The sequence below is a fragment of the Salmo salar genome, chromosome ssa20 (genome assembly GCF_905237065.1).
Source record: "Salmo salar chromosome ssa20, Ssal_v3.1, whole genome shotgun sequence".
Taxonomy (NCBI): Eukaryota; Metazoa; Chordata; class Actinopteri; order Salmoniformes; family Salmonidae; genus Salmo; species Salmo salar.
Window position 1 is genome coordinate 6,211,183 of NC_059461.1, and position 17,446 is coordinate 6,228,628.

The following is a 17,446-nucleotide window of genomic DNA, read 5'->3' on the forward strand; positions in this document are numbered from 1 at the left end:
AGAACAGTATGTGGTCAACCTGGTGTCGTTGCCTTACCTCGTGCGCACTCACGAAGGATTAGCCATTTTTCTTTTTCTTTTGTAATGAATCTGCTGTTGTCTGGTTGGAATATTATCGAAATTCTACTATAATAACACCCTAAAGATTGATTGTGAACATGGTTTGACATGTTTCTACAAACGCTGAGTGAACTTTATAACTTTTCGTCGACGGTGGATAGATGTATTTTGGAATGGTGATCTGGACACCCCATCAAAACGGATTTATTTCGACATAAATTATCGACTTTATCGAACAAATGAACATTTCTTGTGGAAGTGGGAGACCTTCCGAGTGCATTCAGCCGAAGATCAGCGAAGGTAAGATAATATTTTTAACAAATTTCAGCGTTTTGTGGATGCCGTGGCTGGACAGCTAACTGAATAGCTTGGGGCACAGTACTCAGAATATTGAACGATGTGCTTTCTCCGTAAAGTTATTTTGAAATCTGACAAAGCGGTTGCATAAAGGAATAGTTAATCTATACTTCTTTAATTAATTGTTATATATTTTGTCAACGTTGATGAGTATTTCTGTAAATTATGGTGCCCATTCACCGGAAATTTTGGGGTGAATACATTTTCTGAACGTCACGCGCCAATGTAAATGTCACGCGCCAATGTTTTTTTTAAATATAAATATGAACTTGATGGAACAAAAAATGCATGTATTGTCTAACATAATGTCCTAGGACTGTCATCTGATGAAGATCGTCAAAGGTTAGTGCATAATTTTAGCTGGTTTTGTGCTTTTTGGACGGCTACCCTTGCTTTGAAAATGGCTGTCCTTGCTAAGAAAATGGCTGTGTTGATTTTTTGCTGTGGTGGTATCCTAACATAATCTAATGTTTTGCTTTCGCTGTAAAGCCTTTTTGAAATCGGACAACGTGGTTGGATTCAAGAGGTTTATCTTTCAAATGGTGTAAAAGAGTCGTATGTTTGAGAAATTTTAATTATTAGTTTTTGTATGTTTTGAATATCGCGCCCTGCTGTTCCATTGGCTGTTGGCTAGGGGTTCAGCTGGCGGAACGTCTGTCCACAACAGGTTATAATACATCCACAGGTACACCTCCAATTGACTCAAATGGTGTCAATTAGCCTATCAGAAGCTTCTAAAGCCATGAAATAATTTTCTGGAATTTTCCAAGCTGTTTAAAGGCACAGTCAACTTAGTGTATGTAAACTTTAGACCCACTGAAATTGAGATAGTGAGTTATAAGTGAAATAATCTGTCTGTAAACAATTGTTTGAAAAATGACTTGTGTCATGCACGAAGTAGATGTCCTAACCGACTTGACAAAACTATAGTTTGTTAAAAAGAAATTTGTGGAGTGGTTGAAAAGCGAGTTTTAATGATTCCAACCTAAGGGTATGTAAACTTCCGACTTCATCTGTATTTATAAAAAATATTTTAAAAATTAGATATGAATAATCAAAAGATTTAAATGAATAGAATTTACCAATTCAAAGAACGAAAAAATAAATATAATATAGGCCTAAATGCTTAAGCGCACACATTTGTTCTGACTGTCTGCTCAGACTAAGAGCCTCACCTGTTGTTCCTGTCAATCAGACAAGCAGTGTCAACCAATGAGCCACAGATGCGTGAGGGAGGGCCGAGCCAACTCACTCAGTCACACACTTAGCAGCTGAGGAGAAAGAGGAAGGACATTTGTGAAAACAGCTGGAAAATGAGTCGGAAGCACAGTAGCATTTGGATGCATTTTAATAATGTAGACAATCTTAGAGCAAAGTGTAGAATTTGCCAAAACAAAATCTCATATAAAGCTGGTTCTACGCACAACCTACACCGGCATATGCGAACTGTGCACCCAACTGTGAAGCTAGCTGTAGCGGAGCTTCGAGAAACTAGCGGGTCTGCTAGTGATAGTGGTAGAGCCAGCACCTCCACACGTGGAGATGTATCCACTCAGTCAGGTAGGCCTACTCCGCGACCCACAGCAACGCAGTCTTCTATGGACCAGTTTATATCAAAGTCTATGTCCTGTAGCAAAACAAGGCCAAATTGATATTGCATTGGCTAAAATGATTGCCACCGATTTCCAGTCATTTTCGATCGTGGAGGACAGAGGTTTTAGAAATGATAGCAATAGTCTAAACCCAATGTATGCAATTCCAAGCCGGAAAACCCTTTCAAAATCACTTATTCCACAACAGTATGAGAGCACACAGGCTTCAGTGCGGGAAAAAGGAAAAAAGAGAGCCCAAAAAGTTACTGCAGTTTGCCTTACCACTGACTGCTGGACATCAAGGGTAACCACTTCTTACATGTCGGTTACATGTCACTTCATTGAAGATTTTTCGATGTCTAGCTGTCTTCTGGACTGCTTTGAGTTCAGCAACAAACACACCTCAGAACTTGGCAGAGGAACTGTTGAGAGTGGCCAGAGAATGGCATGTAGATGGAAAAATGGTCTATTGTGTTAGCGACAATGCAGCTAACATAACCAAAGCCATGAACATTTTTTAATGGACACATCATCCATGTCTTGCCCACACAATCAACCTGATTGTAGGAGATGCTCTGAAGGTGATGAAGCCCACTGTGGACAAAGTGAAAGTAGCTGTGGAATACTTCCACAGGAGCACAGTAGGTGCTGAAAAACTAAAGTCTGAGCTGAGGCCTAAACAAGACTGCACTACAAGGTGCAATTCAACATTTTATATGTTGAAGCGGTTTCTTGAGTCAAAGGATGCCATCATCTCTTCCCTGGCCATTGTCAATGCACCTGTTGATGCTCTGACCCAAGAGGAATGGGAGGTGGTGGTGGAGCTGTGCAGAGTCCTGGAACCCTTTGAGCAGGTCGCTGTGGAGATCAGTGGAGAGAGGTACAGTAAGTAGTTATTACTACATCATTATTTAATCCAGTATTATAAATGCATATGAGCAGTAGATGAGAATGTAGTATCAGTAGACAAAACATGAACTAATAAGTTACTGTTCTCTCTTTTCAGCTATGTGACAGCCTCAAAAAAGATACTCCTGTGTAAGGGTCTGCAGCGAATCACAGCCAGCCACCAGAGAGAAGCAAATGTAACCACAGGACATGTGACAGAGTTTATGGACACCCTATGTTCATCAATGGACAGAAAGTTCCACAGAATGGAATATAATCACGTGCTATCAGAAACCGCTGCACTTGACCCCAAGTTTAAGACGTTAGCCCTCAGTGAAGCCAGAGCGATTGATGAGGCTCTTCAAAGAATAACCTCAGCAGCAGGGAGGGACAGCCCCAGCAGTCAGGTGGCTCAGGCACCAGGGCAACAGGAAGAGGGATCAGATGGAACAGAAGCACCAGCAGTAGTGCCACAAACGTCTGCAGTTTGACGAGAGCGCAACTGGGGATGCAGCATGAAGGAATCCCTCAGCAGATGCCATAATGGAGGTCTGATCCTATTTGAAGGATCCCCTCCTCCAAAGATCTGCAGATCCTCTGAGCTGGTGGAAGAACAAGGCCCCGTTCTACCCACGGCTTACTAAAGTCATGACAGGGGGACTCTGCATAGCGGCCACATCCGCCCCCTCTGAGTGGGTCTTCTCAAAAACGGGACAAATAATTACTGAGAGAAGAAACCACATCAGCCCCTCAAAAGTGAGGCAGCTTGTGTTTCTGAATGCAAATCTCTCATAAACGAAAAATATGGTCAGCATTGCTGTGTGCTGCTGGTTATAACATGGCAATAAAGAAGTGAGAGAAAAGAGGGACCAGTTTAGTGTTTTAAGTGGGATGCTGCAGTTTTCACACTGTTATCTATTTTTCTTTGATATGGTGCAATATTCTAGTATTATGTTGTTCAGATTGTATTCGTTTTGAATGGTTTATATGCACTTTGTTTACATACATTAAAAAGTTATACTTTAAATGCAAATGTTTAATAGCATTCTTTTTCATAACAAAACAATGCATTTTTAAATACATTGTGGTCAAGTTAGAGTATGATTTCATTTAATAATTTAATTAGAATCGTTTTAACACCAATCATAGTCAAACCATCGCAAACTGTTTGACTTGAAAAAAATACAAAACATATTTTTTTTAAAGAGACGGTCTTTTTGGTGAGCTGAGCCGAACGAACCGGCTCACTGAAAAGGGCCCATAACTACTAAAGACCGATAAGGGTAGAGCTATGCTTTTATAGTTGTCCCGCCCCACAGGCCCGTTGGCCTGGGCCCAGGTGGGCTGGGTCAAAGGAGTTGACGGACAGGTCAAGAGGTCCAATGAAAGGTCACTTTAGGGGACATGCCCTAACATGTCATTAGTGCAGAGGGTCGTCCACCAGCAGGCCTTGCACTTCAAAGAATAAACGAACCCTGACCACGGTTTTCTACAGTGCTGTTGTTTGACATTTGATCTAAATAACTCCTAAGTTACATTTTACATTTGTCATTTAGCAGACGCTCTTATCCAGAGCGACTTACAGGAGCAATTAGGGTTAAGTGCCTTGCTCAAGGGCACATTGACAGATGTTTCACCTAGTCAGCTCTGGGATTCGAACCAGCGACCTTTCAGTTACTGTCCCAACACTTAACTGCTAGACTACGTACCACCCCATAAATATCTTATTTTCATCTTGATTTATTATTAATAAAATTAATCACACTCTCCTTTTAAAAAACAGATTAAAAACTCTCCTTTTAAAAACCAATAATAAAAAATGAATAAAAATAGGTTTTACTGTCAGATAGGTGCAGTGAAATGTGTTTAACAGGGTCAGCCATAGTAGTACGGTGCCCCTGGAGCAAATTAGGGTTAAGTGCCTTGCTCAAGGGCACATTGACAGACTATCACAAAAAATCCCTACTTTAATTGACTGTGTTCACATAAAGGCGTACCACCGCTCCCTTCTGGCCAGACCTGGGTCTGTATGTATCAAGCGTCTCAGAGTAGGAATACTGATTGTCGTGGAATATTCTAATCAAGTGAGAGAGACTTTGTAATTTATTCAAACAATCATCTTTATTCAATATAGATTAATTATTGCAATAATGAGGCTGGTCGACACCACACCCTTGAGTGTTGGACCAAGTAACTTAACCTTTACACAAATGCAGAGTACTATATATAGCTGACACTAAAAATGCTTAGTCATGGTTGGTTCCACCCATGCCATGCAGATTGGGGCATCATAAGCCACTCTGGCTTCATCCGGTCGTTATCTGCACAGGGTTGTTGTCTTAACCCCACCCTGGCTTAGTTTCCCAGATGCAAGGATGATTTTGAGACGATGAGGGATTGTTCTACTCTTAAGCTATCCCAAGAAAAACACATTCTTGTCTATGTAATGCAGTCTTTAACCTCTTACATCTAGACGTTCCGCTAGCGGAACACTTGCTCCAATATCCAATGATAGGCGTGGCGCGAATTACAAATTCCTCAAAAATACAAAAACTTCCATTTTTCAAACATATGACTATTTTACACCATTTTAAAGACAAGACTCTCCTTTATCTAACCACACTGTCCGATTTCAAAAAGGCTTTACAGCGAAAGCAAAACATTTAGATTATGTCAGGAGTACCCAGCCAGAAATAATCAGACACCCATTTTTCAAGCTAGCATATAATGTCACAAAAAACAAAACCACAGCTAAATGCAGCACTAACCTTTTGATGATCTTCATCAGATGACACTCCTAGGACATTATGTTATACAATACATGCATGTTTTGTTCAATCAAGTTCAAAACCAGCTTTTTACATTAGCATGTGACGTTCAGAACTAGCATACCCCCCGCAAACCGGTGAATTTACTAAATTACTCACGATAAACGTTCACAAAAAACATAATTATTTTAAGAATTATAGATACAGAACTCCTTTGTGCAATCGAGGTGTCCGATTTTAAAATAGCTTTTCGGTGAAAGCACATTTTACAATATTCTGAGTAGATAGCTCGCCATCACGGGCTAGCTAATTTGACACCCACCAAGTTTAGCCCTGACCAAACTCCGATTTACTATTAGAAAAGTTTGATTACCTTTGGTGTTCTTCGTCAGAATGCACTCCCAGGACTGCTACTAAAATAACAAATGTTGGTTTGGTTCAAAATAATCCATTGTTATATCCAAATAGCGGCGTTTTGTTCGTGTGTTCAAGACACTATCCGAAGTGTAAATAAGGGTCACGAGCATGGCGCATTTCGTGACAAAAGATTTCTAAATATTCCATTACCGTACTTCGAAGCATGTCAACCGCTGTTTAAAATCAATTTTTATGCCATTTTTCTCGTAAAAAAGCGATAATATTCCGACCGGGAATCTGCGTTTAGGTAAACAGACAAAAGAAAATAAAGCATGGGGTCGACTCGGGCACGAGCCTGAGTCTCACAGTACTGTAACCAGCCACTATCCAAACGCGCTACTTTTTTCAGCCAGAGCCTGCAAAGCCACGATTCAGCTTTTTGCCGCCTTCTGAGAGCCCATGGGAGCCGTAGGAAGTGTCACGTAACAGCAGAGATCCCCTGTAATGGACAGAGATAATCAAGAAGGGCAAGAAATTGTCAGACAGGGCACTTCCTGCATGGAATCTTCTCAGGTTTTGGCCTGCCAAATGAGTTCTGTTATACTCACAGACACCATTCAAACAGTTTTAGAAACTTTGGAGTGTTTTCTATCCAAAGCTAATAATTATATGCATATTCTAGTTTCTGGGCAGGAGTAATAATCAGATTAAATCGGGTACGTTTTTTATCCGGCCGTGAAAATACTGCCCCCTAGCCATAACAGGTTAACTCATTTGTCAGCTCAAGCCATCTCTGGTGACCATACGCCCAGATTAGCTGCAGGGAACTAAAAGAGACACTAAAAACACAGACACTATTAGGGAAGAAATGTATTACTATTAGTTAAATATTAATTGTTAACAATCTAGGATCAGGTTCCCTCTGTCCATGCAATCTAATTAATTGTCACCTAAAAGGCCACACTGATCCAAACTGAAACAGTCACTAGACGGCAACATCTGCTCACTGAGTTATAGCCACCCTCATCACACTTCATATGGCAGTTGATCTGTCACTGACCAACAGGAAAAAATTCATCATCATTGGATTTTTTTTTTTATTATTATAATTTTTGGGGTTGTGATAGACTCAATGACAACACGGTGGCCTTTTCACCCTCTCAGAAATGAACGGTGACTTAAAACAACTACCTGCATTTTTTTGTGAGGCCTACATACTGACACAAAAGGAGATCAACTCTACACTTTACAGTTATTGCATACATGTTCAGTGTCTTTTCACTCAGGGGTGGTGAGGAACGGTGAGTGGTTGATGGATGCCAGCCAGAGCTTGACGCGGTGTCTTGTTCTGCGCACACACAGTGCAGGCGGCAACAAACGTGGAGACATCAGGAACCATGTTGGGCCACCAAAAACGATGTCGCACAAAGGCCAGGGTCCGACGGGAGCCAAGGTGGCACAGGCAAGCCTGGAGGAGTGGGCCCACTCCAGGAACATGTCGAATAGCGCTTCCGGGTTCCAGGCACTCTCAGCCACCAACGTGTGGAAATCCACCGCATAGTCTGCCACACCGCGGGAGTCTTGTCGAAGCTGGAGTAACTTTTGGGCAGCCTCTCTCCCGTACAATGGAGCATTGAAAACTTTCTTTACCTCCGCCACAAACTCCTTCAGACTGAGGCATACGGCTGACTGCTGTTCCCATACTGCCGTAGCCCAGGCGAGAGCCCTCCCGGACACCAGCGTGATGAAATACGCTATCTTAGAGCAGTCCGAGGGGAAGGAGGAGGGCTGCAGCTAAATGATGAGGGAACACTGAGCGAGAAACACCCGACAGGTGCCCAATTCTCCATCGAAGCGTTCTGGGGGAGGTAAGCGGGGTTCCTGGGAAACCGGGGTGGCCGGGGAGGCGGTGCTGCTAACAGCCGGATTACTGAGGGGCTGGGAGGTTACCGTCGTGGTAGGCTGCCTAACAGGCAACACTTGGAGGGGGGTGGAGACAAGCACAAAGACAGGTGAAACAGATCAGGGTGTAACAGTAACTCCTCGTGTCGTCCAAATGGTGGCTCCTTGGGAGGAGACAACATTGCAGAGCTGGTCCGAGTCTGCTGGGTCAGTCATGGCCAGTTCGTATTATCATGGCTCAGGCTAAGACCCAAATGCAGACACAGGAGGCGGATAGTAATAGTTTCTGAGTTTGTTACAGTACAAGGGGCAGGCGATTGGTAGGTCAAGGCAGGAAAATAGTCATAATCTAAATCAGAGTCAGGCAGGTACAGGACAGCAGGCAGGATCAGGGTCAGGACAGGCAGATAGGTCAGAACTGGGGAGACTAGGAAAAGCTCAAACTAGAGCACAGGAAACCCGGGAACACTCTGGTAGTACTTGACGGGGCAAGACGAACTGGCAACAAACTGAAAACAAAGGTATAAATACACATGAGGTAATGGGAGACATCTAGTGGGGGTTGGAGACAATCACAAGACAGTTGAAACAGATCAGTGTTTGACAAAATTTGGGATTTGTTTTAATGAAAGCCTAGATACTGTATGTTATTGCATTTGGGTGAAATATGATTCAGACATCTCATTCCCCTTTAAATGACGTTCAGCCTGGCTTTATAGTACACACAGTGTCATATGATACAAGATTCGAATCACCACTGAGCACTTTCAGATGTTCCAATACAATAGTAAAGTTACCCTACTATCAAAGTTTATTTGTCTTTTTACGCCATGTCTTTTAATGCTCCATGTTCAGTATATCACTCAAATTCAAGACCCTCAACTTAGCACACACCAATAGTTAGAATGTAAATTAATAAACTGGATCATATAGACAGTTTGTACTACTTATTACCAGTATTAACTTTTTATCAATACAGCCCCCATTTATCCCTGCCTTAACCTGTTAGGGCTAGGGGGCAGTATTGACACGGCCGGATAAAAAACGTACCCGATTTAATCTGGTTACTACTCCTGCCCAGTAACTAGAATATGCATATAATTATTGGCTTTGGATAGAAAACACCCTAAAGTTTCTAAAACTGTTTGAATGGTGTCTGTGAGTATAACAGAACTCATATGGCAGGCCAAAACCTGAGAAGATTCCATGCAGGAAGTGGCCTGTCTGACAAGTTGTGTTTCGTCTTGGCTCTTTTTATTGAAGACTGAGGATCTTTGCTATAACATGACACTTCCTACGGCTCCCATAGGCTCTCAGAGCCCGGGAAAAAGCTGAACGATATCGAGGCAGGCTCTGGCTTAAACACTTTATCGCGTTTGGCAAGTGGCCGATCAGAGTACTATGGGCTTAGGCGCGTGCCCGAGTCAACCCCATGCTTTATTTTCTTTCGTCTGTTTACCTAAACGCAGATTCCCGGTCGGAATATTATCGCTTTTTTATGAGAAAAATGGCATAAAAATTGATTTTAAACAGCGGTTGACATGCTTATAACAATAGATTATTTTGAACCCAACCAACATTTGTTATTGAAGTAGAAGTCCTGGGAGTGCATTTTGACGAAGACAGCAAAGGTAATAACATTTTTCTTATAGTAAATCTGACTTTGGTGAGTGCTAAACTTGCTGGGTGTCTAAATAGCTAGCCCTGTGATGCCGGGCTATCTACTTAGAATATTGCAAAATGTGCTTTCACCGAAAAGCTATTTTAAAATCGGACATATCGAGTGCATAGAGGAGTTCTGTATCTATAATTCTTAAAATAATTGTTATGCTTTTTGTGAACGTTTATCGTGAGTAATTTAGTAAATTCACCGGCAGTGTTCGGTGGGAATGCTAGTCACATGCTAGTCACATGCTAATGTAAAAAGCTGGTTTTTGATATAAATATGAACTTGATTGAACAAAACATGCATGTATTGTATAACATAATGTCCTAGGGTTGTCATCTGATGAAGATCATCAAAGGTTAGTGCTACATTTAGCTGTGGTTTGGGTTTATGTGACATTATATGCTAGCTTGAAAAATGGGTGTCTGATTATTTCTGGCTGGGTACTCTGCTGACATAATCTAATGTTTTGCTTTCGTTGTAAAGCCTTTTTGAAATCGGACAGTGTGGTTAGATTAACGAGAGTCTTGTCTTTAAAATGGTGTAAAATTGTCATATGTTTGTAAAATTGAAATTTTTGAGGAATTTGAATAACGCGCCACGGGATTACACTGGCTGTTGAGTAGCCCATAGAGGTTAAGTTGTTGTTTTTCCCACTCGGTTTTGTGGGAGATTATTTTGAGGTGGTGTATGTTTCACCTCTTCGTCACGGTTTGTTATTTTGTTTAGTAGTTTAGTTGTATGTCTTGCATAGTTTCACAGTTATAATAAAATGTGGAACGATACACACGCTGCGCCTTGGTCTTCATCATACGACAAACATGACAGAATCTCCCACCACCAAAAGACCAAGCAGCGTGCGTTTACGGGGAAGATGAGTTGGACATTGGAGGAAATCCTGGATGGAGCAGGACCCTGGACAAGGCCCGGGGAGTATCGTCATCCAAAGGAGGAGTTGGAGGCAGTGAGAGCAGAACGGCGATATTACGAGGCCTTATACCATCAAGGCAAGCACGAGAGGCAGCCCCCAAAACATTTTTTTGGGGGGGGACACGGGTAGATTGGCAGAGTCAGGGTGGAGACCTGAGCCAACTCCCCGTGCTTATCGTGGGGAGCATGTGACCAGTCGGGCACCGTGTTATGCGGTGATGCGCACTGTATCTCCAGTGAGCATTCACAGCCCGGTGCGCTCGTTGCCAGTGCCCCGCAATTGCCGGGCTAGAGTGAGCATTCAGCCAGGAAGGGTGGTGCCAGCTCAGCGCTCCTGGTCTCCAGTACGCCCCCTCGGTCCAGGATATCCTGCGCCGGCTCCGCGCACTGTGTCGCCAATGCGCATTCACAGCCCAGTGTGTCCTGTGCCAGCGCCCCGCATTTGCCGGGTGAAAGTAAGCATCCAGCCAGGACGGGTTGTGGCAGCTCTACGCTCAAAACCTCTGGTGCGCCTCCACGGGCCAGTATATCCTGTACTTGCCCCATGCACCTGGCCTCCAGTGAGTCTATCCAACCTGGTACGCCCTGTGCCTGCTCCTTGCACTTGCCCTGAGGTGCATGTCACCAGTCTGTCGCCACCTGTGCCAGCCCCACGCATCAGGCCTCTTGTGTGCCTGCCCAGCATGGTGTGTCCTGTTCCTGCTCTCCGCACTCGCCCTGAGGTGAGTGTTACCAGTCTGGCGCCACCTGTGCCAGCCCCACACATCATGCCTCCAGTGTGCCTTCCCAGTCCAGAGCTTCCGGCGACAGTTCCCAGTCCAGAGCTTCCGGCGACAGTTCCCAGTCCAGAGCTTCCGGCGACAGATCCCAGTCTAGAGCTTCCGGCGACAGTTCCCAGTCCAGAGCTTCCGGCGACAGTTCCCAGTCCAGAGCTTCCGGCGACAGTTCCCAGTCCAGAGCTTCCGGCGACAGTTCCCAGTCCAGAGCTTCCGGTGACGTTTTACAGACCGGAACCTCCTGAGACGGCCTGCAGACCGGAACCTCCTGAGACGGCCTGCAGACCGGAACCTCCTGAGACGGCCTGCAGACCGGAACCTCCTGAGACGGCCTGCAGACCGGAACCTCCGGAGACGGCCTGCAGACCGGAACCTCCGGAGACGGCCGGCAGTCCGGAACCTCCGGAGACGGCCGGCAGTCCGGAACCTCCGGAGACGGCCGGCAGTCCGGAACCTCCGGAGACGGCCCGCAGTCCGGAGTCTCCGGCGATGATCCACGGTCCGGTGACACGAAAGCGGAGGGATCAGCTGGCAGAGCGGGGGGTAAGCCCCGAACCGGAGCCGCCTCCTATGCTGGCGGATAAGCAGGATGTGAGGGTTCTTAGTCCTGTACCAGAATCGCCTCCAATGCAGGAGGATCCGTGGGATGTGAAGGTTCTTTGTCCTGCACCAGAGCCGCCACCGACATTAGACACCCACCCTAACACACGGTCCTGTGTGGCTCAGTTGGTAGAGCATGGTGTTTGCAACACCAGGGTTCTGGGTTCGATTCCTACGGGGGACCAGTACTGAATTTTTTTTTAGGAAATGTATGCCTTCACTACTGTAAGTCGCTCTGGATAAGAGCATCTGCTAAATGACTAAAATGTAATGTAAATGTCTAACCCTCCCTGTTTTTTTTGTTGTTTAATGTTGTGCGTTCGGAGTCCGCACCTTTGGGGGGGTACTGTCACGTCCTGACCATAGAAAGCTTTTATTTTCTATGGTAGAGTAGGTCAGGGTGTGACAGGGGGTTTTGTCTAGTTTATTTATGTCTATGTTGGTTCCAGTTTATTTTTTCTATGTTGGGGTTTTGTCTAGTTTATGTATTTCTATGTGGGGTTCTAGTTTCTGTATTTCTATGTTTTTTAGGGGGGATGATCTCCAATTAGAGGTCATCGTTATCTCTAATTGGGGATCATATTTAAGTTGTTGTTTTTCCCACTAGGTTTTGTGGGAGATTATTTTGAGGTAGTGTATGTTTCACCTTTTCGTCACGGTTTGTTATTTTGTTTAGCAGTTTAATTATATGTCTTGCATAGTTTCACAGTTATAATAAAATGTTGAACGATACACACGCTGCGCCTTGGTCTTCATCATACGACAAACGTGACAATAACGTCTTAAATGATATCACCACACAGTAAACGTTGGACATGATTATTGTTTAAATAACCACGGACCATTCCAACTGATTGGAATACAGAAATATTGTTACATTATTCAACCTTTTAAGGTTACCATACCACAAAGTCTTTCTCTGTGGTAACAAAGGGACTCTCAACTTTCATTTTAGCAGAGTGGGGAAACGAGTTTCGGTATTTATGACTTCACCGCTCTACAAGAGAGAGTGCGCTGTAGAGAGGACCCACTGTAACCTGATCCTTCAGATCTTCCCAGGAGAGTCATGACAACTTCATACTATATACTATTAGTTAATTTTAGTGTACTGTAAACAAACGGTAACCTTTCAGTTGAGCTTTGCATGTCTCCTGGAAGTTGATGCTGTTACTATGCAGCCTCTTGCTAGCTTGTTAGCATAACAAATTACTTGTTAGACATTTTACAAAACAATTTGGACTGTTTAGAGCACACACTGCCCGAAGGGGCAGGATTGATCCAAGCTCTCTGACTTCACAAAGGCAGTCAAGCACCCAAGCCAACTGGTTAAAGTTGGCTAGCTTGCTTGCTACTTCCAGACACAAATAAGAGAACACATCCTCACTTTGACCATTTACTCACCCTAGCAGAGCTTGTTAGGCTTTTTTCATGTTATCCAAAGCGTTGGTGACTAACTGTGCCGCTTCTAACTATTTCATTATGTTCTTTCCCTTACGTTTATTGACACCGGCCATATTCAACAGGAGTTGACCATTCGTAAATTCATCAGTTATTCTGCGCTCTGGTACATTCAGACAAGAGTGCTCTGAAATCAGAAACAAATAGCCAGAGTGAATTTACAAAGCACCTTATCTAAAAATGTCCATTGAGAACGCACAACAACTATACCATTTAGCTAAGCTAAGAATGACGTGAATAATCAAGTCAATAAACGTTGGGTAGTTGGATACCATATAGTTTATATACTAGCAAGTTTGCTGCAATTATATGCTATGAGGTTCATAAGGATAGCGTAAGCAACAAATTTGTCAGCCAACATAACGTATAACTTGATTTGAAAAGTCATAACTTTACAACATTGTTCAACATTTTCTTAACATTTGTCATAATTAGTTAAAGCAATGAATTGGTATTTATGACCAATAAGCATACTACATACTCAATTTACTTCACAAATAGTACGGTTAGTGCGGTTATGCTGAGTACATTTACTAATCCTGGTTCTATCGGCTTTTCTCCTCTGCCAATAGAACGGTGACATCAACACGTTGATGTATTGAGCCTTAGACTTTCATTTTATGTCATTGTGCCAACTCACAATAGCATCTGAATTCTTTATTAGATTGGAATTTTCCGTCAGCAGGCTTTGCTATAGTTTACCTCTTCCTGGCCGTGGTCAGAGTGTTTAGATTTACTCACTCACCGCTCTAATATATGCCAATTTAACAATTTTGTAAGGTAGTGATACCCACTTTCCTGGAGTAGTTATGGTATTTGTGCATTTTAATTGGTAACGGTTTTGATACCTTGTATTAGAAACAATACTGGAACGTCTACCAATTCACTACTGGAGAATATGTGTTTCTTTATTCGATCACACAATGTAGCCAGTCGGACTGATAGGGTCCATCGTCCATCCATAATATAAATCTCTCGTCAATACACACATCCAGGAAACAAACACACAAAACAAACAGTATTTGGTTAGGAACGTCTTTCTTATAATTTGAAAAGAGTAATTTCTCCTCCAAAATATGTTTTAATTACTCTATGTAATTTTAAATGTTGTATATGCACATTTCCGTGTAGAGTTTACATTTATAGCTGGTTTCCCAATCATAACCAACTGTTTTACCAGTCCACTGATTAATACATTTTCTTTTACAATGTTAATTTAACTTTGTATATTTTTCTTATTTTTTTTCTTCTAACCTGCAGGAATATTTTCTTATTTCTTCAGGATAATATCTTGGAACACTTTCATCAGGACTCTGTGCTGGTATCTCGTAACATAGCTCATGCATTATGATTGTAACTCATAGTATATTACTTTAGGACTCTGTCCTGGTATCTATAACACGTGTGACCTGTTCCTAGAACAGGACTTTCTAAAAGTTAACTTTCCCCAATTAGAGGTTGTTTTTAAGAAAATCAGTCTCACCCTTATTTTATCTTATCTATCTGAACTGACTATCCACTCACTGACAGTCCTGGCAGGTCCGAGGTGGGTGGAGCCCTGTGGGTGGCACCCCTGAGCGCAGTTTAACCTCGGTCTCCCGGCAGCAATAAGCAAGTGGAGTTAGCATCCCACCGCTGTCACCAATTTGTCATGGAATATCTAATCAAAGGGAAGAGAGACTGCAGATTCTTTCAAACAACACTTTGCTTAATTTTTGCAAATCTTATGATAATCAACATCACCAAGAATGGTTCAGAGTTGAAAGCTTAACAAACATAGCCGGGTCTCTGCTTTTATAGAGAAAATACATACAACCCCTTTCTGTATACGTGGCAGTCAACAGACAGTGTGTAGAAGGTAATTAGTTAGCACATTCACAACAGCAAAACACTATAATGTGCTCCTTTCTGCAAGTGTCCATACATGTGACTTTCTGTAGATAGTAAACCCACGGGATATCACATGCTGTGGCTGCACCCAAGCAGACCTTAGCTATATGCCCAGTCTTATGACTAAGTCCCACAAAGACAAGTTTGTATCAGGTTAGAAAAAACACTAGCATATAACAAGAGACAATTCTTTAAACAGTAAAACATGGGATAGCATGGCTAATTATGTAATTTTCCACGACACATCACTTTAAAGCGTATGCTATCCTTCAGCACAACATGTCACCCTTTATAAAGCACATGTTTATCACATTCGCTATAGGTGATTTTGTCACACAGTTATGCCACATTTATTAACCCTTTATAAGCTGAATGTAATTTAAAGCGGGACCGAAATCTCAACTATTTACTTTTATGAAGAGATGGTAGGAAAATGAAGTCAGATTTGCAATTCATGATTCTACTGTAGGCCTAGGGGTAAAAAAGTCTAGAGCACCTTATCAAAATCATCTTGTAATCATTTAGCTGTGATTAATATTATTATTTAATTTATTATTATGAATTCCAGAGAGTCCTGTGTTGCGCCACTGCCATTTCCATTCATGTCTTGACTCACAAATCGACATAGTAATTGATCTCCTTTATGTTGTGGTAAAAAAGTAAGAAGTTGGTAGATTACATTTTTATTTTATTACAATCCTAGGTGTTGCTTCACTACTTTTAGAAACCATGTCTCTTTTTGGCAGGCTGCCCATGGAGAAGGCCTGGCTTGACCAAAATAGAAGAGCGGAGTGACAACTCCCTTACTAGCAGCACCACCACCACTGTGAGTGCTCACAAGCTACAGCCCTGCGTACTCGAGCTCTGCAAGTTCTTCTCCCAGTGCCTCTGCCACTCCTACAGCTACAAGACTCACATGAAGAGGTATCGAATAGTGATCCCTTTAGCCACACTACAGTATACTTTCACAAGCTGATTGAACAAGGTGCATCCAATATATTCTAACAATCACAGTTAGATATAGATTATTTGTTGTCTCACGTCACCGATGGTGAGATAATCATTATGTTATGCCCTTCAACTTGAGTGCCTCCAAATTAGGGTTGCAAAGTGGGGGGAATATTACCGGTAAACTTTATATATTTACCAGTAAACTACTAGAATTTTTTAACTTTTGAGGATTTTAGGTGATTTTCATAACATGTAAAAGATATAAAATCATATTTTTTATGTGAAAAATAGAATCACAAATATAGATTTTTCTAAGTTAACCCCTGAACTTTGTGAATACTGATGCTGTCCAATATAATATTGAACAGCAACAGTATTCACTAAGTTGATCGAGGGTTTCTGCTCTTCTTGACTAGGTTTTTTTGTTTTAGTAGGTCAATATGTCTTTGCTGTAAGAGTTTTGGGGCTGAACTGGTGGCAGTTGTGAAATAAGTGAATAGTTGGAAGAGTTGCAGTTAATTGCAAATTACGTCATTGTTGATTAGATGTTTTCTTTCATTAATTAGGCAATTTTCTCATGAAACCACAGGATGTTGGTGACACCTTAATTGGGGAGGACGTGGTAATGGCTGGAGCAAAACCGGTAGAATGGTATCAAATACATCAAACATATAGTTTCCATGTGTTTTATGCCATTCCATTAACTCCGTTTCAGCCATTATTATGAGCCGTCCTCCCCTCAGCAGCTTCCACTGCATGAAACATATGGTCAATCTATTAGAAACTCCTGGACAACATGCACACAGATACTGTACAGTATAGAGATGAAGAATACCTTTTATATTTTTTAATTACTCTAATTTAAATATCAAAAGTTTCCATAGACTACCAAAATTACCTGTTCATTTACCAACAGTTCTGAAAAGTTTTGCAAACCTACCCCAAACTATTTGAAAATGGTTGTTTCATTGACTTTGTCAAGTGTAATTGACTTACTCTTTGGTGTCCTACAGGTATTGTGCTGATAGTCACCTGTGGTATGAGAAACATACCTTTGAGGTGTGTAGACGGGTCAGAAGAGTCTCTTTCTCCAGAAGTAAGTGTTCATTAGCCTAGGGGACATAATCAATCACAGCAAACAAGAACAGCATCACTATATATATATATATATATATATATATATATACTGCTCAAAAAAATAAAGGGAACACTTAAACAACACATCCTAGATCTGAATGAAAGAAATAATCT

The 17,446-nt window shown here is 42.2% G+C and overlaps 1 protein-coding gene across 1 annotated transcript in view; it reads left to right on the forward strand.

Annotated features, from left to right (window-relative positions):
* Positions 1-17,446, forward strand: part of LOC106580197 (mucin-2) — a 54,062-nt gene that overhangs the window by 14,488 nt on the left and 22,128 nt on the right. The window contains exons 5-6 of the mRNA XM_014160998.2: positions 15,991-16,168; positions 17,209-17,291. Coding sequence (XP_014016473.2) covers positions 15,991-16,039 — 49 coding nt within the window. The 3' untranslated portion in view covers positions 16,040-16,168; positions 17,209-17,291. The remainder of the gene's footprint in view (positions 1-15,990; positions 16,169-17,208; positions 17,292-17,446) is intronic.